General features: G+C 36.0%; 1 protein-coding gene across 3 annotated transcripts; it reads right to left on the bottom strand.

Moving 5' to 3' along the window:
* Positions 1–8,869: 8,869 nt before the first annotated feature.
* Positions 8,870–24,930, bottom strand: LOC123877231 (glycine receptor subunit alpha-4-like). 3 transcript variants are annotated; one of them, XM_045923783.1, is made up of 9 exons: positions 24,731–24,930; positions 20,893–21,123; positions 19,965–20,148; positions 18,402–18,628; positions 17,843–17,925; positions 11,294–11,428; positions 10,385–10,561; positions 9,953–10,158; positions 8,870–9,208 (listed from the first exon to the last, which is right to left on the bottom strand). In XM_045923783.1, the coding sequence occupies exons 2-9, from the start codon at positions 20,970–20,972 to the stop codon at positions 9,035–9,037; spliced, it is 1,266 nt and encodes a 421-aa protein (XP_045779739.1). In that variant the 5' UTR covers positions 20,973–21,123; positions 24,731–24,930; the 3' UTR covers positions 8,870–9,034. The 3 variants fall into 3 exon arrangements, with proteins under 3 accessions (XP_045779739.1, XP_045779741.1, XP_045779740.1); XM_045923785.1 differs by having other exon boundaries at positions 24,752–24,930; XM_045923784.1 differs by lacking the exon at positions 24,731–24,930 and adding an exon at positions 21,320–21,615.
* Positions 24,931–25,950: the final 1,020 nt, after the last annotated feature.

Here is a 25,950-nt window from a genome sequence, read left to right as displayed (position 1 = left end):
CTCAAGCCAAACTCAGTATTTTGACTAATTTCCTAAACTGAACACTTGCAAGTAAAGATTTTTATATAAACCTGTGGAGATTATACTGCCATTGGCGCTATTAGAATGGCATAAGCCTGCTTTGTCGTATTAGTTTACGAATTGCGAAAAACCAAACTTAATTTGAATATCGCGGGCAGACCCGTCTAGTGCACCTTAATAGCTTTTTAGTCAAAGAAAGAAAAAAAAAAGAAATTTAAAAAAAAAATTGAGGGCAAAGGACAGCATAGTCTATAGATAGTTACTACTCGTATGTAGTATAGGGAGAGTTCGGTGAAAGGTGTTCGCAAGGTCCGATGGCGCAGGAAGCCGCGTGCGGTCTTTTCATCGCACCCCCATGTTCGCGCAGAATCTTGATTGCATGCGGGCGTCGACCCCACAAGTTGCACTTCCGTTATTTTTAACCGACTACCGCGGTTGTTAAATGGGAATTGGGCCTATATCAAAAATAAATTATTTCTTAGGAATTATTAAATAAAGGGTCTTCCAAAACTAGTAAAATCCACGTCCGTTGTTAGTTTTAAGCTTGCTAACCATTTTAAATAATCGATTTAACTAAAAAAAGTGCGTGAAATTATGTCAAATGTCTATGACGTCACTTCCGTGAATTTCATACAGGCTCCCTTACTAAGCGAGCGTTTTGACGTTTGATAAAAAGTCACCGATTTGACTACGAGTCATCATCCCTATTGTGTTCTTTAGTGTAGTGTGTGTGTGTTCTTTAGTTAATTTTTTCATGTCTTCATCATTTTTTAGGGCACCATATCTCCAGAGGAAAAAATAACCCTTACATGATCACTTCGCTGTCTGTCTGTTTGTCTGTCGTGTCTGTCAAGACCAGGTCAAGACCCGTCAAGGGGATAAAAACCTATAGAGTTCCTTTGACCTAGAATCATGAAATTAGCAAGTAACATAAGTAAAGGGAAAAATTCGAAAACTGTGAATTTGTGATTAAATCCAAAGAAAATTAAAAAGTGTTGTACGATCGTACAGAACCGTTAGTATCGGCAATTCGATTCACCTGATGTTAAGTGATTACCGCCGCCCATGAACATTTGCAGCATCAGGAACGTTGCCAGCCTTTCAGGAATTTCTCGATCCGCTCCTTGAATAACCCCATGTTGAACTAGTGCGAACACCGCCGAAGGGAGTTGGTTCCACAGTCTTCATGTGAGTGGAAAAAAAGATCTTATTAACCTCATCCAGCTCACTACTGAGCACAGAGCTCCTCTCAGAATTATTAGAAACATCTACCACTTCCCACACCTTTGAGAATATCATGAAGAAGTCTCAGGCATGCAGGTTTCCTCACGATTTTTTCCTTTTACCGTTAAAGCGAGTGATATTTAATTGCTTAAAACTCACAGTTTAACTCCGAAAAGCGTGCCCGGTATAAAACCCCCGACCTCCAAAATAAGACCTCCTATAGCTATCACCGCTAGGTTAGTTAGAGTTACAAGCTCTTTATGCCTAGCTACTTATTATTCCAAGAAAACTCCTACATTATTTTTTTAATGGAAAGAGTCACGGCTCTCCGAAATGACGAAGAGAGAGAAAGAGAAAGAATATTATACTAAACAGCTATGCTAAATTATAGGTATGCTCACCGTATTGGAAAGTTACATGTCCCGGTTCCATAAAAGCGCACAGGCGTAAATCATCGGCACATAAAACTGCGAATGTTATTTCCAGGATTTTATAAGTTTATTCCTCCCATTAGACCGCAGAGGACTTAATGTCACATAAACGCATCTACTTACCATATTTTTAGGGTTTAGTACCTCAAAAGGAAAAACGGAGCCATTATTAAGGATCACTTTGTTGTCTGTGTGTCTGTCTGTCCGTCTGTCCGTCTGTCCATCTGTCCGTCTGTCTGTCTGCATCTGTCCGTCTGTCCGTCTGTCCTGTCTGTCAAGGAAACCTATAGGGTACTTCCCGTTGACCTATAGAATCATGAAATTTGGCAGGTAGGTAGGTCTTATAGTACAAGTAAAGGAAAAAATCCGAAAACCATGAAATCACAAAAAATTGAGTGTTTTAAAATTTTCAAAGCAATATAACTATATACTATCCCAAGTGGGTTATCATATGAAAAAACTTTACCTGTACATTCTAAAACAGATTTTTATTTATTTTTATGCAGATTTATCGTGATAAATGTTGGCAAAAATACCCAAGTACGGAACCCTCGGTGCACGAGTCTGGCTCGCACTTGGCCGGTTTTTGTATTTTATCTCGATATGCTATGCTATGTCTATGCGATACTATGATAAAGTTTCCAGGGATTATAATAAATATTATTTCCAAGATTTTATAAGTTTATTCCTCCCATTAAACTGCACTAGGATTATGTCACATGGGTACTTAGGTCACATAATATGAGTAGACGCACCTACTCACATATTGCTTGTATTTTTATCTCGATAGATACTAATATTCTATGTCTATGCGAAGTATCGTATGATAAAATTTCCAGGGATTCATAAAATATACTTTTTCTGTATGCTACACCAACTCGAGATTTCTGTTATTAATTTGGTTAGAACCACGTAGTGATTACATACTCTTTGGTTAGTATTCAAAATAATACATATAGCATATAATACCTACCTACGTTCCTTTACCACCAAAATACCTAACGATTTAAATAGGTAGTACTAAGTTTGATCAAAAACGGCTTAGTAAAAGGATAACCAAAAAATCAGGTAAAAAATTCCAAAACCAGTCTTAAAACACGAAAAAATTGAAGATTATCTAAAATTATAAATGATATAAAAGAGTGTAGATTTGATTCACTCCAACAATGCGTAGGATATGGGATACCATTGAAAGAGCAACCGCCGGTTCTTGTTGGTTATTCTAGGTAGAAGGGCTTTCCCAACCACTCCACCAAATGCACCAAATCTCAAACCCCTATGTTATCCTCTTAGGGGTTGAATTTGCAAAAATCCTTTCTTAGCATAACAGCTATCTGCATGCCTCAGCCCGATCGTCCAGTAGTTTGAGGTATGAATTGATAGATTAGTCAGTTAGTCACCTTTTCCTTTTATATATACTTCGTAATTGTATATATATAATATGTAGTTAGAAATTCTAGTATTTATTAAAGTATATAAAAGTACTGGTTAAATTTTATATAACTACATACATCATATACATTTATGTAGTTAGAAATTCTATAAAAAGTTAAGTCTTTATCAGTATTTACAAAGTAGTCTTGAAGTTGCACCTAGTCTAACAAATTGATTGTTAGCCACAATAAACAGCGCAGTATTAATTACTCTTATCAACGCACGTCTGTCCGTCTGTCTGTCATTTAAGAAATTTACGCGCACATATCTCCGTAGGACGTAATTTATGGCCGCATTATAATAGAATCTTTGTTAAAATTACATTATTATAAATAACTTTTCTTGATAACTTACTAAATATGGATCGGGTTGAAACGTACCTATGTATTATGTATTTACAATCTTATGGATGAGAATTTCGATGGAGGTTTAAATTATTTATTTGTGGTTTTTACCTTATGGGGTGAAGACCCTGGGACGACAAAGTTCTCTTGTAGGGTTTTGTACAAACCACGGTCTTGAACTGCTTTGTTCACCGGCGCCCTGTAGTACGACAAGTTTGATATAGTATGTCCACGGAGTAGGGGTCTACCTGAGCATTCCTGTGCGGGGTTTACTGTAGAATATATTCTACAGGTTGGTCATTAAATATGGGGTAATCTTCTCGTATTATTCCCGCTGCTTTGAGGATCGTTCCCGGGTCTCTACAGCCAACCATTATCCTCGCGAACACTAGTGTCCGCCAGGTACCACCCTAGATAATCTAATTCCAGTCAGGAAAGTATTCCTGACTGGAATAAGATTAGCAACGGCATCATTTCGGAATTGTTTTTGGTTGAATTTGTGGTAATCTTGCAACGAATATGTATTTTAGGCAAGATCAGAAAGTTTCAGCAAAATGATTGAAGCACGTAGAAGCAAAATGATTGAAACAAGTAGATTTGAATCTTGTTTCGTAAGATTTAATCCCTGTCAGACTACTGATAAAATGAATGATTAACAACATCTATTATTTATAACCTATATCTATTTGTTTTCGTCATAACCATAATCCCCTTTTAACGCCATGCACTCCACAGTTCGCATAAACCGGGAACATAAAACCCGCAGCTTAATAGCTAACGACTTGCGCACCTTCATCGAATTTGGACGTACGGTAAATATCGGATCGTACTTATTTTTGAAACTACACCAAAAAAATGTACGTAAAACGTGTAACCTGTAAAAAATTACAGGCTACGCGTTTACTAAGGGCTACTTGGCATTGTCGTAACAACGTCGGAGCGGGCCAGCTAGCTTTGTATTTTAACAAAAAAATCCGCTTTACTGAGATCTTATAAGAAATCAATTTGGCCCAATGGTGCGGTTTTTTGTTTTTGGCAACCCTCGTTGGGGTTTAGTCGAGGGTTAGTTAACATTTTAAATCTTTGACCTGATTAAACCCTATGGCTTAACTTGCTCTTGGATGCCCATGCTGTGTGTGTTCCATAATTCAAGTCTTTATCTTCCCTCCACAAAGATCCTTTCATAGACAACATAAAGACTATAATATTATGTGGAACTCAGAGTTCGGCCACCCATCCAGTTACCAACTCGGTTCAACGTTTCTTAATCAGTCCAATTTACCGCTCCACTGTCACATTATTAAGACACTCTACCTTTAAAGGTTAATACTCCACCCAGACCACCACATATTTGGGACGAACGTACGTAGGTACTGGGTACGTCCTAATTCGACGTGTTTGCGCTGACCTTTATGTGTAATAAGGACGTACGGGCAAACGTCTGACGTTACAGAAAAAAGAAAGCTCTGGAGAAATGATCGTAAATCCCGACGACAGCTTGCAGAATGAAAGTATAAATAGAAATACTATAAAGTGGCTAACACATTGGCCTTTTATCCCCTTTTTAGCCGACTACGGCAAAGCCAAAAGGAAGGGTTATGATTTTAGCAGTACATACATGTATGTATGTTTGTATTTACCGTAGCGCCTAAGCTACTGAGCTGATTTTGATGAATGCGGTGTTAATTGATTCGTTATTATGGCCCAGGTGACATATGGTACTTTTCTATGAATAAAAACAATATGGTGTGTTGCATAATGCAGCATGCTATTTGCTTCTGAAAAAGTGGAGGGCACTGAATTTTTTTTTGCTATCGTATCGAGTGGGATATCAAATGAAAGAGGAAAAAAATCTGACTTCATAAATATAAGTATAGCATAATATTAAAATATGCCAAGTGACGGAAAAATTCTCAAATAATTTTACTATTATTTACATAGTGCGTGCATAACAGCACGGCTTTGCCGATAGGGTGGTAACTAGCCACGGCCGAAGCCCTCCAGCAGACCAGAAATTTAGAAATTATAAAATTCCAAACTCCTGCCCTGCCGGGAATAGGACCTCCGAGTAATAAGACCACAGCACTTACAAGACCGTCAAAATCACACTAATATTATAAAGGAGCAAGTTTGTATGTGTGTGTGTGTGTGTATGTTTGTTACTCCTTCACGCAAAAACTACTGGACGGATTGGGCTGAAATTTAGAATGGGGATAGCAGATTATACCCTGGATTAGCACATAGGCTACTTTTTATCCCGGAAAATCAAAGAGTTCCCACGGGATTTTTTAAAAACCTACATCCACGCGATCGAAGTCGCGGGTATCAACTAGTTACATAATAAAATATGTAAGTGTAAGTAAGGTGCTATAAAATTACTACAGCCTTTAAATGATTCATAGGTCAACATGGAAATATCCTATAAATGACCCGTCAAAACGGGTCTTGGCAGACAGACCTATTACGTGATCCTATAAAAGTTCCTAAAAAAAGTTTATATCTATCTGGCCAGTCTGTATACCCCTTTAGACCCAAATCGGTACTTTTTATGTGTTCGCCGTAGCACTGCAGTCTGTTCCAGAAATATGCACAAAAGACTCCCTATAGGGCCTTGAGACGAGTTTAAAATAAGCTGAATTCAGTTTTATGATTTAACTGTAACTCTAGGTATTCAAAGTGTGAGTATTAGCACGTTAATCCGTCAGTCCTGCGCTTTTTTCTCTCCGGTCGTGTCGGATACCCGTCACATCGGGGTATGAGAGTGAGGGAATAGAGAGTGCACCTGTGTTTGCGCATTCGCTTGAGCACTGTAATATCTCCCACGCAGTTGGCTAATCTCTATGTAGATTGAGGCCATCATTACATTATTACACACTTAAGCCCTTGACTGCAATCTCACCTGGTGGTAAGTGATGATGCAATTTAAGATGGAAGCGGGCTAACTTGAAAGGCGTATGGCAGTTTTTATTAAACCATACCACTTTGGTTTCCACACTGCATTGTACTTACCTACCGGAACGCTAAATCGCATGGCAGCACGGCTTTGCCAGTAGTGTGGTAATTAGCCACGGCCGAAGCCTTCCAATTATATTTTAAAATTTAAATCAGATAAGTATGCATAGGTATTCCCTTATAATACTGATACCAATCAACGCTGCCAAAAAATTTCATTGCATCCGCCTATGCAAAAAGACAAAACGAAAGTCAATTCACGTATCGTCTAGACAGGTTGTATGCAAATGTAAATAATTGTGAATTTCGGCGATCAACCGACGCTTTGTATGCCGCGTCCGCGCAGATTAAGGCTAGGTTTTAGCTTAGAAATATTATTTCCTAAGTTTCTAAGGTCCCTCCCTAAGGTTTTCAGATTTATTCCTGTACTTGTCCTATAAGATCTACCTTCCTGCCAAATTTCATGATTCTAGGTCAACAGGAAGTACCCAATAGGTTTCTTGACAGACACGACGGCCTGACGGACAGACAGACAGATAGACAGACAGACAGACAGAGAGACAGCAAAGTGATCCTATAAGGGTTCCGTTTTTCCTTTTGAGGTACGGAACCCTTAAAACCACTAGCTTTAACGATGAAGCATCATGAGGAAACCTGAATGTCTGAGAGTTCTCCATAATGTTCTCAAAAGAGTGTAAAGTCTATCAATCTGCACTTGGCAGCGTGGCGGCGTGTAAATCCTTTTAAATTTTTGAGAGGAGACCTGTTCTCAGTAGTGCACCAGCGATGAGTTGAGATGATGACGAATTATAAATCGGTAATTTTAATAATAGACTACATCTATCTGGCTTCCCCTTAACGCATCGAAGTCTAGTCTCCAAATTATAAAGAATCAATAGCATGCCTAATTTTAGGCACTAGACCGTCTAGGAATCTTAAAGTCTATGCTAATATCCAGACAGACCGACTGAGTGATTGTTATAATATGTTATTATGCATGCGATTTAAATATTTATTGCATTTTTATATGGACGAGCTTTTTTGGTTAGGTTTTATAGGTATTTGACTAGCGAAAGCCTGTAATTCCGTCTGATTTTGTCTATTAATCAACAATTTTTCAATAAATATTTTTTTAGTAAAAATATTTTTAATAATTTTAATTAATAAAAGTCAAAATTAAAATATTAATTTAAGGCATACTTAGATGACGCGAAATACCTTTAGAAAGTTTGTAACCAACAAAGTTGTTGGTAAATTGAACAGTTTTATCTATCATCAATCTTAGCGTAGTAGGTATATGTAAAACCAAACGCAACATTTGAATAAAAAATTATAGCAGATCAGTTACTACCTATATTACAGAAAAAGTACATAAATATCTAACAACATGGAAAATATAACATTATAACAAAAAAAGCAGACAAAAATAGAGTTAGATAAAACTACTTACACGATAATGATGAGAATTTAATAAAAGTCTAAATTATTTTTAATATTATATTTTTACAATTTATTTAAATCTATGAAATTTATTTGACAACCAAATAATTAATAATAAAACATAATATCTAGTGCTTATTAACTTCCGTTGTACCAGTCTCAATGGGATTTGGTACAAAAGAGTATTTTCTGGAGAAATATTACCGCTACTTTCAGAAAAAAAATTATGTTATACTTACCAAAAAAAATATCTAAATTAATCTAAATTTATTCATCTAAAAATCTGTTTTAAAACATCGATGGTTTTAAATAAATAAACTATAATCTGATTAAATACTTATAACATTAAAATATTATGTACATTGCGTACGTACTCCGTTGTAATAACTTCGAAAATAACTATATTGAACCGAAACTTTTATACTTACTTACTTACAAATTGGCAAGTTAAGAGTGAGACGAAGAAATTAAAGCCTTAAAATAACGATATCCTACAGGCACAATATTACTACATTTTGAAATAAAAATCTATCTACATTTCGGTCCCATTTTAAAATTAATGGACAGTTCTTTTTCACTGACTAAAATAGGTGGTTCTTAATTTTTGAAAACTTAAAACTACACATCGAATTATTGCTATTGCCATATACCTAATATTTTAATCTATTATACTTACCCAAAATATTATACAATACCTTAAGGTACATTATGTTAAAAAACATACGATTGTTACCAAAACAAATCAAAAATAATTACCTACGTATAAGATTTTTTATATAAAATAGTTACTTAAACAATAAGTTTTTTTTACATCTTAGAATGATTCGTCGACGAACAGTAAAAACAACCCCGAAAAATAACAAATTCCCAAATAATATATTACATCGAGGCTCTAGTGTCTACTTATAAACCTTTTATTCATAATTTAAGGTCTCATTCGCACGAGAGCTTTTTTAAAAATAGAACAAATGCATTCCCAAGTATCTGTTCACACGTCAGCGCTTTTTTAACGCGCACTTTGCAACGCTTTTTTAACGCTCGTGCGAATTAGGGCTTAAGGTAAGATCGTGACGTTTTCCCGAAAGTAAATTTTCATATAATGACAGATTCACACTCAGTTTAAGTTAACTTAAGTTCAGAATTTACTGTCTCATTTTAACAGGCACAGAGTTAAATTCAACAAAGAGTTTACAAAAATGTAGACCAATAGACAACATTGAGGATGAAGAAGGAAAAGGGAAAGAAGAACCTAGAGAACCTGTCAATGTATACAGCTGTCTCTCTTCCGTTGCAGAAAGTGTCGTACTGCGGGAGCGAGGCAGATGTACTGGCGCGAGGGTCCACGGAGTTTGGGAATATGTGCTGGAAAGTAAAAGAAATACAATTTTAGTACCTTAGTAAAAACGACCGCATGATAAAAAGGTGGCCGCAAAGAACCACTGACTGTGGAAGTCCCTACAACAGACATAGTACGTCCAGTGGTGAAAATAAAATTTAACCGGAACACCTTTTTTAAGGTTCTATGAATTCATACTTTAAAAACTATAGATAAGAATAATTAAGAATGGTAGAAAAGACAAGAAGAACGGCTCAGAAAAACATCCCATTAATGCCCCTAGAAGCAACATGCACATCAAAGAGTTACCATGCTGCTCCAAACAAAATGATACGCAACCAAGTTGTGTTACTTAATTCTTTTTCTTTCTTTTTAGAGTCATTTTCATTTTAATTTTTCAAGAGTCATAAGGATCAGTAAGATATACGACTGCCTTAGTGGCGACTGGGCCCAGCTAGTTGTTCACTACTGCGAACTTGATGTGACATCCATAAGTCTTTCGCTTTCATATACAAGACTGGCGGTAGGCTTTGCTAGGGGCTGGATCTCCATCCAATACCTCGAAGAGGATGTAAAGTCGTCGGTCCTACATGCCTGATTTGTCTCCGATCGTGTTGGATTGCCGTTCCATTAGACTGCGAGAGTGAGGGAATAAAGTGTGCAATTATGTTTGCGCCTATTTTGCGCAGACTCTTGTGTACTAGTATATCTCCTGTGGTTGACAAGTCTCTTTGAGATTGCCGCAGGAGGCCATTAAGTGTGGAACTTACTTTATAAGCATCCAGTTCTTTGGACAGGTCTTCATCAGAATAGCCCTTCATGGCCTTAGTGGCGACTGGGCCCATATAATTATTGACCACTGCGAACTCGAACAGGGACAGGAAGACGAAAACTGAGCACGAAGACATCCATACGTCTATCGCTTTCACGTACGAGACTGGTGGTAGGCTTTGCTGGGACTGGGTGTTTTGGGTTGCTGGAACACACAAAAATGATTTTCAGAACGTTATTTTTTTCATGAGTACGCTTGGATTTTTTGAAAATCTTTTACAGAAAAATCAAAAATCTCAAGTCTCTAGAATTTTTTTAGCTACGGTAATAACATTTCAGTCAGTCAGTTTATAGTCATTAGCTGAGTTAAAAAAAAGTCAGTTTTCAAACTGACTTTTTTTAACTCGAAAAGTAGGGAAGTAAAAGCTTACCCAAAGTCAAAAGTGACGTGACACCTAAAGTTACTCTGGCAGGAATAGCTTCAGGCTTGATCCAGAAGGATATCCAGGACATGACCACAATCAGCGCTGATGGTATGTACGTGTGGAAGAGATGGTAGCCCAGCCGACGACGCAGGTTGAATACCACGGCTAGGCATGTGAAATTACCTGAAAAGAAAAGCTAAAAATATAACTAAAGTCATACCACAAAGTGGCCATAGATTTTGGGCAGAAAGGATTTTTGATTACGACGTATCATAGAGTGGACGAATCAATAATGCCGTAAAAGAATATTATTCAGAAGATTGCATATAATATATATAAGTTAATGAAGTGGAACGCGATATAAAGGACAAGATACCAAAAGAATCGTTTGTAGCAAAAAGCAAAAATGTAAATATGTACTTAGATCTTTAACCAGGTCTTCTTACTTCAAAATTGCAATTGCACAAGATACCTTACGAGTTACGACTGACTTGCACAAGAGACTTATAGCCTTTTAGTAAATGCTAAAAAGCTATAAGGGTTATCTCGTTTAAAAAAACATGAAACGGTAGTAGGCAATCTCAACAGAATCAAATGTCTGCCTCAATATATAATTTATAAAATAAACTACAAATATTATGAAACGGAGGAAAACTTCTATAGGGAATAATTATGGAAATGTCTGAAGAAATTTTGGTATACTTATCAAACTTTTATACCATCCATTGTAAAACATGTATTTGCAATGAATAAATTATGATTATGTTTACTATTATTAAAATCGTATGCGTAAACTACCCTACCTCATTTTAATATACCCTAGGTTAAGAAAGTTGTGTTATTGTTTCTATCCAAAATAACCCACAATGTTCAATATAATATTATCCTCTATAGCAGTTCCTTTATATAAATTACCTGTAGAATATTCAATGGTGCAATCCGTAGTATAATTGTTGGAGATATCCAGCTGAGGTAACTCGATTTCTGGATTCACCACCAACGGGTCGGTTAAGTTCCATATGAATACCAGATCGTGTACAGTGTGTGATACTGTAACAAGTGTAAATTAAAAATATATAACACCCCCGACAAGTGAAGGTTACAGTAACTAGAAAAGAACTGATAACTTTCAAACGGCTGAACCGATTTTCTTGGATTATAGCTAAGAACACTCTCGATCAAGCCACGTTTCAAACAAAAAAAACCGAATTAAAATCGGTTTATTACTTTAGGAGCTACGATGCCACAGACAGATACACAACAGACAGATACACAGATAGATACACAAGTCAAACTTATAACACCCCTCTTTTTGGGTCGGGGGTTAAAAAACAGATCACATCATTCTTTAAGATACGAGTATATCTCATATTGAATTATTGGCGGAAAGTCCAAGTTTTTTCTTTCTTTAATCTAGATTGTAAAGACTCTTTAGAACAGAAAAGAATAGATTTTTATTCAAATATACTTTTACAATTATTTAAAAAAAAAAAAAGAATATTAGCCATGTTAAATGACTAATATTCCCCTTTCCTCTCCAACTAAGCGTCAGGCTTGTGCTAGGAGTAGGTACGACAATAGTGCAACGGGCGGGGTTTGAACCGTCGACCTATCGGTTTTCAGTCCACCCCTTTACCGGTTGAGCTATTGAGGCTCTTGATTTGCTTTTATATAGAATAGAATAGAATATACATATTTTTATTCAAACAAACTTTGAACCGTCAGGGTACGGAATGACGCGGATGGTCTTACCGAGAAGAACCAGAAGGAAAGTTGGTGGAAACTTTTGGACGGACGGACGGACAGCCGGATGGACGGACGGATAGACAGACAGACAGACAGACAGACAAGAATATAGTGACTATAAGGGTTCCGTTTTTCCTTTTGAGGTACGGAACATTAAAAATCGTTTTTATTATTATTATTAAGCCTTTATTTTCCTTATCAATTACTAGTATTTACATAGTTTCGAATTAATTTAATCTATTCTAATGTCTATTCTATTTTATTTGTTAGTATGTTAATCGTTGTGTGTGTGTGTGTGTGTGTGTGTGTGTGTGTGTGTGTGTGTGTGTGTGTGTGTGTGTGTGTGTGTGTTGTGTAAGCGTATAAGCGTATTGTATAAAAGTATGCGTGTGTATTTATGTGTGTAAGTTATGTTTATTTATGTGTTAGTTAATTAGTAGTTATTTACAAATTTATTTTTTTACATATTTACTTATATATAATCGTATTTATAATTCTGTTTTGATAAGGGCCCCTCATTGGGTATAGGCCTCCTCCAGTTCCCGCCATTTCTCTCTGCTTTTTGCTGTTTTAAGCCAATTCTTCCCTGCTATCTGTACTATATCGTTAGACCATCTCGATTTTGGTCTACCTACTTTCCTCTTGCCTTTTGGCCCTGGCCATATAGTTGTTTGTAAAGTCCATCGGTCATCCGTTATTCTCGAGACATGTCCTGCCCACTTCCATTTTAGCTTTAGAGCGTGTGTTAGAGCGTCCGTTAGTTTTGTCTTTCTTCTTATTTCTTCACTTTTTACCTTCTGTATTTTCCGTAAATTTAGAATACTTCTTTCCATTGCCCTTTGGCATGTTACGACTTTATTTTTAATATTCTTAGTGAAAACCCACGTTTGACTGGCATAGGTGAGGCAGGGAAGTATACATGTGTCTATAACTGTTCTTTTTAGGTTTAGTGGATATTTCCCTTTCATTATCTCCTTTTGTGTCCAGTATTTATTCCAGCTTATATTTATTCGTCTCTCCACTTCTTCTTCTCCGCTCCTAGGGCTGAATGAAACTTGTTTTCCGAGATATAAGTATGAGTCTACATATTCCAATTGGGTGTTGTTTAAAAGGATTGCGTTTGGTGTACTGTTGGTCATTACTTTAGTTTTGCTTATGTTCATTTCAAGCCCAACTTTTCTGCTCTCCGTATCTAGCAAATTTATCATTTTTTCGAGTTTATTGCTATATTCGGCAAAAAGTGCTATATCATCTGCAAACCTCAAGTGACTCAAATATTGTCCAGAAATTTTGATTCCCTCATGATTCCAATCAATTTTTTTGATGACATTCTCCAAAACTGCTATAAATAGTTTTGGGGAAATTGGGTCCCCTTGTCTAACACCTCGGCAGATGCTTATTTCCTCTCCGCAGACTTCAAGTTTTAATCTACTTTTACTATTTTTGTATGTATTTTTCAATATATCAATATACTTCTTGTTAATATTACATGTTTTTAGGGCTTTCCAGATGGACTCATGTGAAATACTATCGAATGCCTTCGTATAGTCTACGAAGGCGATATATAGAGGTTTATTAAATTCTTTATGTTTTTCAATAAGTTGTTCCATCACGTGTATGTGGTCTATAGTGCTGAATCCCGAGCGAAAACCAGCTTGCTCTTTAGGTTGGAAGTTGTCGATTTGGGGACCGATTCTACTAGAAAGAATGGATGTAAAAAGTTTGTAGAGATTTGAAAGGAGACTAATCGGTCTATAGTTTGAAATGTCAAGTGGGTCTCCTTTTTTATATATTAAAGTAATTTCCGAATAGGTCCATTGAATAGGCACTTGTCCTGTATTTAAAATTAAGTTGAATAATAAAGTCAGAGGGGTAGTTAATTGTTGGGCTGCTAGTTTTATTAATTCGTTTTGGATGTTGTCTGGACCTGCACTTTTCCCATTTTTTAGTGCTTTTATATGTTCAAAAGTCTCAATTTCACTAATTGGTTCCAATTCGTCACTTGTCTCTTCATCTAAGTCTTGACTGGTGGTATTTTGTTCTCGTCCTTGTTTGGAGTACAAATCTTTGTAAAATTTAGTAGCACAGTCCATTAATTCTGTTCTGTTTTTTATTTCTTTTGTACCCGAGTTTAGAGCTTGGATCCAATTTTTGTGTGTTTTTAGTTCCTTTTGAGCTCTTTTGTAACTTCTATATTTTGCTAGATTTTTTTCGATTATATTTCTCCTGTGATCTTCATAATCCTTTCTTACCGCTCTGTTTGAGATTTTGAATAGGTTACTTAGTTCTTTTTTTGTGTCCTTATCTTTATGTTCTTTTGTTAGTAGTTCAGTACGTCTTTTTATAAGCGTCTTGGTTCCTTCACTTAAAATGTCCCTTTTTAGTTTACTTTGTTTAGATTTGGGTTCAAGGCTTGTTTTTATTGCGTTTTCTAGGGCATCGTAGTAAGACTGTACTGTTAAATTTTCTTCGATGAGATTTCTGCCTTCCAATTGGCTTAGAGATATTTTTAAATTCTTTCGATAAGTTTCTATTTCAAAATTGTTATTAGGAAGCGGAAGTGTCGTTTTGTATGATTTTCTGGATTTTTTGGTACTTTTTAGTTCCAATGTAGCTCTTACTAATCTATGATCTGATGGGAATTCGAAATTATTAAGTACTTCAATATTTTTTATCTGCTTGATAAGATTTGTCAGTACAAAGTCTATTTCGTTTTTTGTGTTTCCATCTGGTGACATCCAGGTCCAGCGGCGGTTTTCCTTTTTCTTAAAATATGTGTTGGCTATACAGAGTTTATGTTCGAAAGCATGCGATATTAGAAGTTCTCCTCTTTTACTTCTTGAGCCGTAGCCATAATTTCCCATAATCATCTTTTCGTTTTTTCTCGGTTTTCCAATTTTAGCATTGAAGTCTCCTAATAATATAATATTTTTATCTGCCACGTCGTGTGCTTTATTTAGTGTTTTGTAAAATTGGGTAATTTCTTCTTCACTTGAATTTTCTGTGGGAGCGTAGGCTTGGATAATGGAGATGGGTGTGTTATTAAAGTTCATCCGCAGCATTGCTACTCTATCTGAAAGTCCGGAGAAGCTAACAATACTACTTTTATGCTTTTTCTTTACTATGAATCCTACTCCATGTAGTCCCGCTATTTCGCCTTTGTAGTAAAATATGTAGTCAGGGTACTCTTCGATATTGCATCCTTCCTTTTTAATTTCTGCTAAGGCTAATATATCAAATTGAATTTTTTGTAGTGCATATTGTAATTCTAAGAGTCTTTCCATAGATGAGAGCGACCTTACATTATATGTGCAAATTTTTAAAGATAAATTTTGAGATGGATCTTTATTTATTCGGGAGAGTATAACTGGAGGGTTTTGGTCATACTCCTCCTCGGTGACCAACCGTGTTGGAGGAGGGAGAGGGCTCCTTTGTTGTAATTGCTAATCATCTTGAACATTTGTTTGGAAGCTTGTAGATGGCTCTGGAGAAAAGAAGTTTTCGTTTCGTGTAGGGTTTATCGCTTGGGTAGGAGTCCAGTACGACGTGAGGGTATTTTATTTCTGTAGGGATGTAGTTTTATTTTCATTGTTTTTTCTTGTATAGCTGTTTTGAACATTTGGAGGAGATATTGATAGGTTGCGTTTATTATTACGAGGTTTTTGGTATTTTTCTTTTTGTGGAAGTATTATTAATTTATCGTATTTTATGAATGCTCTATTTCCTTTATCTTTCTCCTGTCTAACTTTTTCTTGCAATTCTTTTCTTTTCTCTAATACTTTAGGCGGAAAATCTTCTTTTATATAATAACTAGACGAGTCCAGCGTTTTTCTGTGTCGTAAAATTTCTATTTTTCTTCCGAGTGTAGTGAGAGTCACCATAATTGGCCTTGGTTTTTCACTTTTTCTGCCTTTTCTTCTCATATATTCGATTTCTTGCGCTGTACAGCTTATTTTCATAGTTGAATTAAATAATTGAAGTATTGTTCTTTGTAGGTCATCATAGCCCCGCTCTTTTTCTTCTATACCGAAAATGAGAATATTTCTTGCTCTAATATGCTTTTCTATGAAGTCTAGTCTATATTCTTGTGATTGAACTGTAATTTCCAGTGTTTGTAGTTTTATCTGCATATCGTCGAACTTTTCATCCAATTTCCTTAGAACGTTAGATTCACTGTTCTTTATGCCTTCTTTAGTTTCGCTGATGTCATTTTGAATAGTTTTAAGTATACGTTTAATGTCCTCCATGATTGTAGACTTTTATAGAATCGCGCTGCTGAATGTGTACCTTGTATGCTCGTTGATAAGTAAGAACCCTGGAAGATAAGTTTTTTTTTTTTTTTCTTTTTTTTTTTTTTTTTATAATTCGTTCCTTTATTTCACTTTTTTTTTTTTTTTTTTTTTTTTTCACTGGGATTCGAACCAGGGTTCTTGTTGTTTAGGTATAGTAATCCGAGCTTAGTTTAACTGAGCCAGCGATTCACTTAAGCATGTCGGTGAAATATTGAACTGGAATATTCAGTTGGTTTGATGTTGTGTATGATGTACCCACAGAGATGTAACGTGACGTTATGAGTCCAATTTTATTTTTTGCCCACCTTCACAATTTGAAAACTTAGAATGTTTTATTATACACTTTTAATTGTTTTTAGTTTAATTAATCACTTATTATATCAGTTTTTAATAGGTTTAGTCCCCAGCTTTCTTATTTTTTATATAATTTTCTTTAAAGTTGGCACTATGAACTTAATTTCCAGTTGTAACAGAGTTGTATCGAATGTCATTAAAACACAAAAAGTCTAGTATTTTCTTGTCTTGGCACTATTTTAATACTTTTATGCTATTTAAATAGATTTTCACAGCATTAGTCTTTATGTATCGTAATATTTGTGATGTTTTCGGTCGTTTTTGTTGACATTTTAACCTTGTAATGGATTTCACTAAAACACGAAAAGTCTCATATTATCTTCTTTTGCCACTATATTTATGTATTTTTATATTATTTAAGTAGATTTTATAAGAATTAGTCTGTATTTATCGTAATATTTGTGGCGTTTTCAACAGTTTTCATCGATTTTTGTTGACATTTCGATCTTGTAACGGATTTCACTAAAACACAAAAATTTTTATATTTCCTCCACTCCTTTTGCTTTGAAAACGTTTTCACTTGTGAATCACATAATATTCTAAGTTTTTATCGCACCAACCACTACTAACTTGTGTAAATTGAATTTATAGAATATTTTTTACACAGAGCCAATGCTTCACTTTCAACAATGGCGGCCATATCGTTATCGATAAAAATCGTTTACCTATTAGTTATTCCTTTAAATTTCTTCGCTTAAACTTTTTAATTAGCTAAATTAAAATTACTACTAGTTATACCTAGTCGTCAAAAAGACCACCCCTGGTTGCCCCTGGACCAAAAGTGCCCATCAAGCTGGCAGCATTGCCCCGTTGAATGGCGATGGACAACCTTTGGACCAGGTAGGCCCCAGAGCGTGGATCGCAGCCTCTTTCTCTTAGACGACGGCCAATGTCGCGCACAAAGCCCCGCGCCTCCTCACCCCAGCAGCCCATCGTCTCCACCGCCAAAGGGACGAAGAAGTATTTGGCCATGAGTGGGGCGTATTTAGTCTTTTTACGCGAGGCAGCGGACTCCGCGGCGGCACCGGCAACTCGCGACGTTAAACTGGATTTTAATTTAACTTTTACTTACAGCTCTCGATCATCATGGAACAGCTTTGAGTATCGTGCGGATACGATTCAAATTTCATCGCACAAGACAGGACGAGCGTCAATCTGAAATAAAATATAGATTGAAATGGATGTTGTTTTGTTTTTATTAGCCCTGATTATTTTTATTTTAACCTAACTTAGATTTATTTATCTAATAATCTCATATTATTTTTAATATGAAACTTTTTTTAAAGAAGACAGTAAGAAAAGGATCATATCTAGCAATAAATAATTACACAAGTGTAAATTAAAAATTTATAACACCCCCGACAAGTGAAGGTTACAGTAAGAACTAGAAAAGAGGTGATAACTTTCAAACGGCTGAACCGATTTTTTTGGATTATAGCTAAGAACACTCTCGATTAAGCCACCTTTCAAACAAAAAAAAACTAAATTAAAATCGGTTCATTAGTTTAGGAGCTACGATGCCACAGACAGATACACACGTCAAACTTATAACACCCCTCTTTTTGGGTCGGGGGTTAAAAATTACGGTGATGAAAAAATGACTAACTAGTCCAGCAAAGAAATAGACTAACTTGGACATATAGAGCAGAGTTTTATCATGGTACAGCCACAAGTAGTGGTTGGGTATGCTCATCTCGTGGAAGGTGACCTTCTTCGCGTTTTTGAAGAAGCAGTCTGGTCTCCAGATGTTATTGAGCCAGTCCACGTCGAGGATTCTGTACTCTTCGTGCATGTTCTCTGGTAGTCGGAGACGAGGGTCCCGCCAGGATTGGGCGAGGAATATGTCCGCTACGTATGTCTGAAATGTTAATGGACCATCGATGTATGGGACAAATACTGAAACGTGTCCTAACTCACGAGCTCTTTATTCCTATACTACTTAGATATTACCTATATAATTACCTATTCCATAGGTAGACAAAGTATGGGCATGAATGTGGAAAATACTAAATGTGTTGTATTATCACTAAGAGTCTACTTTGTACTAAGCTAAGCTACTAACAATATATTATACAATAATATATAAGTATATATATTGTATATCGCAATTGTTTTGCTGTTACCCGTTGAGGAGTTCCATCCTCTATTCCCGAAACTGTTCATCAGATCTTCATCAAACTTACATGGTATACTAACCTGACAGTACAATCTTTGTATAAAAAAAAGAAAAATAAAACCGACTTCAAAAACCAAAAACACTAAAAAGTAGAAAATAATTTTTGTTTAGCTACACATGTAATGTACCTAGGTATGAAGTCGAGCGAGCATATTAAAACAAAATTAGAAATCCAAGAGTGAAGCTCGCCCGACTTCATACCTAGGTACATTACATGTGTAGCTAAACAAAAATTATTTTCTACTTTTTAGTGTTTTTGGTTTTTGAAGTCGGTTTTATTTTTCTTTTGAAAATTTTTTATTTCACAATTTTTAGTGGCCCCACTGTACTATAATATGCTATGCCCAGTTAAAACCCTACTGTTTACTAAGCTATTACAGTGATCGCGAGCAATTTGCTCTTATCCATTGAGGAGTTCTGTTCTCCATCTCCGAAGATATTCATCAGATCTTCACCAAATTTATATGGGACCACCTGCACAGTATACCCTTTCAATCAAAAAAAAATTTTCCAAATCGGTCCAGGGGTCTTTGAGTAATCGGGGAACATACATAAAAAATAAAAAAAATAAAAAAAAGATCCCAACGAATTGAGAACCTCCTCCTTTTTTGGAAGTCGGTTAAAAAAAGAATTGAGATAATTGGTTCTTTGACGGAGTTATGGAGTAAAATCGATAAAAAGTTTGATCCCGTATCCCGATGAATCCATAATTTTTTCGGGATAAAAACTACCCTGTATATACCTTATACCTACCACTGTATCAAACATTGAAATCCGTTCAGTTTGTTTTGCGTGATGCGCGTACAAACAGACAGATAAAAATTCCAAAAAAAATGTTTTGGGGTCTATATCGACAATATTACAATTTTATTATATAAAATTATATAATATATTAGTATAAGTATAAATAGTGTTGAATATTATAAGAAACACTAGTTATAATAACGTATACATATATCTATGATTAATATTAGATAATACTCCAAGAAACTTGTTTCTAGTAGCCTATGAAACTCACCATACTCTCCTCATTTATGGAATCCAAAGACAGCACAGTGACATGGAAGTAAACTATGGTGGGCTGACCCAAGAGCTTGGGAGCTCTGTTCTTATCATAATACTTGGCTTTTACTGGCAGAATATCCCTCAGGGACAAACTGGACTCCGATTTGAACTCCATTTCTTGAAATGTGGAGTTAGTGCTAAAAGAAAGCATTGCTGTATAATGTTGTACCTATTGCAGGCGTTATTTTGCGAAAGTCCATGATATACAAGGACACCAAAAGCTAAATTTGCTATAATCCGCTAAACCAGACAAGCCACTTAGGCATTGTAAGGTCTACCTCGTAAGATCTCCTGAGGATGCTCCGGTGTAAGGTCGAAACGTACGTCGAGTGGTTTGTGTGGTTTAGCTGATTATAGTAAATTAAGCTTTTGGTTCCATGTATAGAAAGCATTGCTATTTAAAAAAAATGACTTGTGAGGTGTCGCTAATTTATACTAGCGACAAAGCTTAGATCGAGTACCACAGTAAGCAAAGCTTTTTTATTAGGTATACAAATGTGTTACCTATTTTTTTAAACACAGTTAAGTACAGTTCCATATAAAGTGACTCTGGGTTACTTAAGTTGCATTGTAAGTGACAAAAGGCGATAGAAATCATATATCTTGTATGAAAAATTAAACACCTTCATACACGCGTACACGCGCACCCAGTGCAGTTTCCACTGCACGTCGTCCAAGCTTTTAAAAGCCAATACCAGTTGGGAAGCATACCTACCAGCGAAATCATGTCTCCAAGCCATTTAGCGTTTCGGTACGATGCCCGTATAAAACAATAAGGAGACTCCTCCCAGTAGACTATGTCGCTTCCATCTTAGACTGGATGATCACTTATCACCAGGTGAATTCGTAGTCAATTGCAAACATTTATACGTAATACTCACAGATAACTGACAGCATGAACTCGACTCGCGATCGCCATCCGCAAAAGTAGAGCTATCATAAACACCACACTACACTTCATTTTGCACTGTTTTTAACTAATTATCCACTGTGTTTCGTGTTTATTCCACAAATATCACCGTTTTGACATTTTTCTTTTATATTCTCTTCTCCTTCTACGTTTGGTTTAGTAGCTATGAAAGCCTAGCGCTTTACTTCGCCTGTCGCGTAGACTGGAAAAATCACCAAAAAGATTTCTTATAAATTAACAAAATCCACTATCCTGAGTAATCATGCTCACTCACGCTTTATTTAATTCGAAGAATTAAGTACCCATTATTTTATTAGATTTATATTCATACTATTTAACAGCGAAATTTAATTAATATAATTAATTAGTTCGTAGTTTTAGAAAGTTTTTTTTTTCACCTCTATTTATTTTTCACCTATTCGGTTTTATTATATGGACAGAATAAACACGTCCCGTCGGCAGAAGATCGGGTTGACCTTAGGTATTTACACGCTGTAATCTTTTTAAAGGAGTTACCTAACATAATAAACGCATTAACACGTGTGTTTGTACATGCAGAAAAGATTCTATTAAGATACATTGGAAAATGTCGCTTGCAAAGGTTTTCTTTCATGTCAAGGGCTTACTACATGTTGAAGGTATTACGATTAACTATCTATTGGCCGCAGAATTCTAATAACGCTAATAGAAATAGAGCTATAATAGCACCAGTAGGTACACATTTGCTCAATGCATTCGTCAAATGCCAGTCAATGTGTAATAGTTTGTAAGTATGAAAATACAGATCTAATATTCGGAAAGCCGGGCAAGTAATTACACCTACTCAACATTCTAACATTATGCCTTCTAGCGTCTATACTGTTCCTTTCATTGCCTCACGTTCATTCTGATTTTTTCCTATCAAAAGCGGTGAATAAGAGAAAACTTTTCCAATTTCGGTAAAGGAAAAGTTCTCCCTTTTGAAAGGAACCGCTTTTGGAAGGAGGAAATCAGCAGGAATTTATCTCACTATAAAGCATCGTATTCGATGAAGAGATTCGCAGGAGAACCCAGGTCACTGACATAGCCCAAACTATTAGCAAGCTAAAGTGGCAGTGGGCAGGCCATGCCTGTCGTACAGGCGATGGCCGTTGAGTGGAGACCGCGTTTAAGCAAGCGTAGTTTAAGACGCCCTCCAGTACGATGGACCGACGACATAAAGCGGCTGGCGGGAAGTAGCTGGATGAGGAAGGCTGAGGACCGGGTGTGGTCAGGCGCTCTATAGGGAAGGTCCAACAGTGGACGTCTACAGGCTGATGATGATGATGATGATGATGAAAGCATCGTATTACACGTCTGTTTTTACAATAACTGATGGTTCATTAGACATCTACGCGGCGAAACGCTTACTCTCGTTTACCACTTCTACTTGTAGCTCGATTCTGTGTTACTGACTAATTCTAAAGCCTTTTACTTTGTACTCTACGGATGAGTTTTTCTTACGATTACTCAGTAATTGTATTTTAAGAAAAACTATGAAAATGGCGTTCACCAAGGAAAGTTTATTGCTCCGAAACTTTTTAACATTTACGTAGGTACCTACTAAACTAGTGATATCACCATACTCGTAGATTCAAGATTCAAGACTCTTTGCAGACATTTTGTTCAGTACAAATGTTTCGCCTTACCTACTTATGCATGCAAAATAAGTACAAAGTACAATTCAATATTTTTAACCTAGTCTTTAACAGGACTCTCTCCGTCATTAAATTCAAAAATTCATTTATTGTGTAACACCTTTCCATTAGCCACCGTTTAAAGCATTAATTGAAATAGGTTTAACGTTAGTTCTCTAATCGCTTTTGTTTTCTGTCTGTCCGTCTGTCCGTCTGTCGTGTCTGTCAAGAAAGCCTATAGGGTTCTTCCCGTTGATCTAGAATCATGTTTGGCACGTCTTATAACACAAGTACATAAATGAAAAAATCCGAATACCTTGAATTTGTGGTTACATCACATCAAAAAAAAAATTAAAATATGTTTCAATTCTCAAAGTAAGATAACTATCTATACCAAGTGGAGTATCATATGAAAGGACTTTACCTGTACCTACATTCTAAAACAGATTTTTATTAATTTTTATGCATAATAGTTTTTGATTTATCGTGCAAAATGTCGGAAAAAATACCCGAGTACGGAACCCACGGTGATCGAGTCTGACTCGCACTTGGCCGGTTTTTTTTGTATACTACCTATATCTTCAAATACGTCTACGTATAATATCACTATACTACCTATATCTTCACATACGTCTACGGCCAAACATCGTGTCTGTATAGAATGGCTCATATCATTCGTAAGGTTTCATTGCCTAGACATTTTAATACTATGCGAATGTCGTTATAATATTGAACCTCTATTATTTTACATAGAATACTGTAAATGGCGAAAAAAAAATTCTTTGAGCAGATAGGTACTGTCTACTGTCTATTTGCCTTATTTTAAGTAATTAGGGTAGAGTGGGCGGAAATCATCAAACCATTGCCGGCTCTTCTGAGCACAGGTAGAAGACCTGGGAAAACAGATTTTTATGCATAATAGTTTTTGTTTTATCGTCCAAAATGTCGGAAAAAATACCCGCGTACGGAACCTTCGGTGCGCGAGTCAGACTCGCACTTGGCTAGTTTTTTTTGCAAATAAACATCATTTATTATAATGTACTCTCTAAAAGAGAGGTTTCGCCGTCTACCATCACTGGCCAAGTCGGATTGGCAGTCTTTACAAACCTTTGAAAACATTGGGGAGAACTCTCAGGCATGCAGGTTTCCTCACGATGTTTTCCTTCACCGTTGCAAGTGATAGTTAGCTGCTCAAAACCCACATAACTCCGGAAAGTTAGAAGTCCGCAGTTAGTTAGTCCGGAAGAGGTGCGTGCCCGGAATCGAACCCTCGACCATCCGAATAGGAAGTCCGACGTCTTCAACTCCTGGCGATCACCGCCTGGCGGTAATTCTATCAAATAATAACAACCGTCCGTAGAGGTTGATGAGAAAACAGGCCTTAAGCACAATATTGGCTCCAAGAGTTTTTTAACCCCCGACCCAAAAAAGGGGTGTTATAAGTTTGACGTGTGTATCTGTCTGTGCTCCTAAACTAATGAACCGATTTTAATTTAGTTTTTTTTTGTTTGAAAGGTTGCTTGATCGAGTTTTCTTAGCTATAAATCCAAGAAAATCGGTTCAGCCGTTTGAAAGTTATCAGCTCTTTTCTAGTTACTGTAACCTTCACATGTCAGGGGTGTTATAATTTTTTAATTTACACTTGTAAATCGATAGGTATTATATTATAAAAGGAAAAGGTTACTGATTGACTGACTGATCTATCATTGCACAGTTAAAACTACTATCTAAATGAATCAGGCTGAAATTTGGCATACAAATAAAGGATTATTTTTTAATCTAACCCCTAAGAGGGTAAATTAAGGCCTTGGAATTTGTGAAGGCAACTAACGCTAGGAAAAAGAAAAGAAGACTTGATAAAATGCCTACAATATAAAGAAAGAGTATTAAGTCTCCCAACTACTCTATGTAAAAAATTTAAAATTTTAAGGAGTTACGAATAAAGCTTGAGTAATAAATTAAAGGCTCACTAGCTCAACGGTTGAGGAGCGGACTGAAATCCGAAAGGTCGCTGGTTCAAACCCCACCCGTTGCACTATTGTCGTACCCACTCCTAGCACAAGCTTTACGCTTAGTTGGAGGGGAAAGGGGAACGTGAGTCATGATTAACATGGCTAATATTCTTTTAATCTTAAGAACAACGTAATAACATACTTTAACGTTAATTTACGTCACCATCCTAATATTAAATGATAAATGCATAATTTCACTGAATTCACTTTTAAAACACGATTTCCTTCAATTAAACACTCAAATAAAACTTTTGAATAAAAACGGTTTCTTTTTTCTTATCAACTATAATACGATACATAGTTGCCATATTGGCTCGCCGTGAAAGACTGAAACTGCTGAAGCTAAGGTGGGAATTTTAATGTATGGTACAAGCTATAAGCGGTGATACAGCGATTAGACATATTTTTTTCATGTCAAGTTAGCCCTTAAGAGAGGTCTCTCCGTCACTCGCTCCATACAAACGTAGTTCGTCTCTCATTGGAATACTAACCAATCATACTCAATGGAATTTTGTAGAAACGTTCTGGGAACTAACTTTCCAGATTTCCGTTAAAATATTCGGTTTCAAAGTTACGCGATCTTAAAAATTCACATACAAATTTTTGAGCCCCTTTAATTTTAAAACTACATATTTTTTGAAAAATCTAAAACACCACAGGCACAGATATTAGTTTCTAGAATATGTCTGCAAAATTTCATGAACTTTGGTTGCTTAAGAGGGCTCTCTCCGTCACTCGTTTCCACTCGTTTCATACAATCGTAGTTCCAATTTCATTTGAATATTAAACTACCTAAGTCCATGAAATTTTGCAGACATATTCTAGAAACTAATATCTATGTCTGTGGTTTTCCAGATTTCTGTTAAAATATTTGGTTTCAAAGTAACGCGGTCTTAAAAATTTACATACAAATCTTGGAGCCCCTGTAATTTTAAAACTACATATTTTTAGAAAAATCTAAAACACCACGGGCTACGGTTGTACTTGTATGGAGTAAGTTACGGAGAGAGCTCTGTTAAATCTCAACTGGTGGTGGTATAAAATAGGCAAGGAGGCAGTTTATTTGATGAATCTTTTGAATAAAAGTTATTTAATCTTTCTTATCGACTAAAAACCAATACAGAGTGCCCATATTAGATCGCTGTAAAATGGACTGAAACTACTGCAACTAAGGTAAAAGTTTTGATGTATGGTACAAGTTTCAAGCGATAATACAGCGATTAGAGAGTCTATTTTATTTGATATCTTGACAGTGATTTCAATTCTCAACTGTTAGTAAGTAACAATGCAATCTAGTGATGAAACTATTGAATCAAAACTACTTAAACTTTTCTTATCAACTAAAAAAACAACACAGAATGA

This window comes from Maniola jurtina, chromosome 23, assembly GCF_905333055.1.
Source record: "Maniola jurtina chromosome 23, ilManJurt1.1, whole genome shotgun sequence".
NCBI lineage: Eukaryota > Metazoa > Arthropoda > Insecta > Lepidoptera > Nymphalidae > Maniola > Maniola jurtina.
This window is presented reverse-complemented; position numbering and strand designations above follow the sequence as displayed.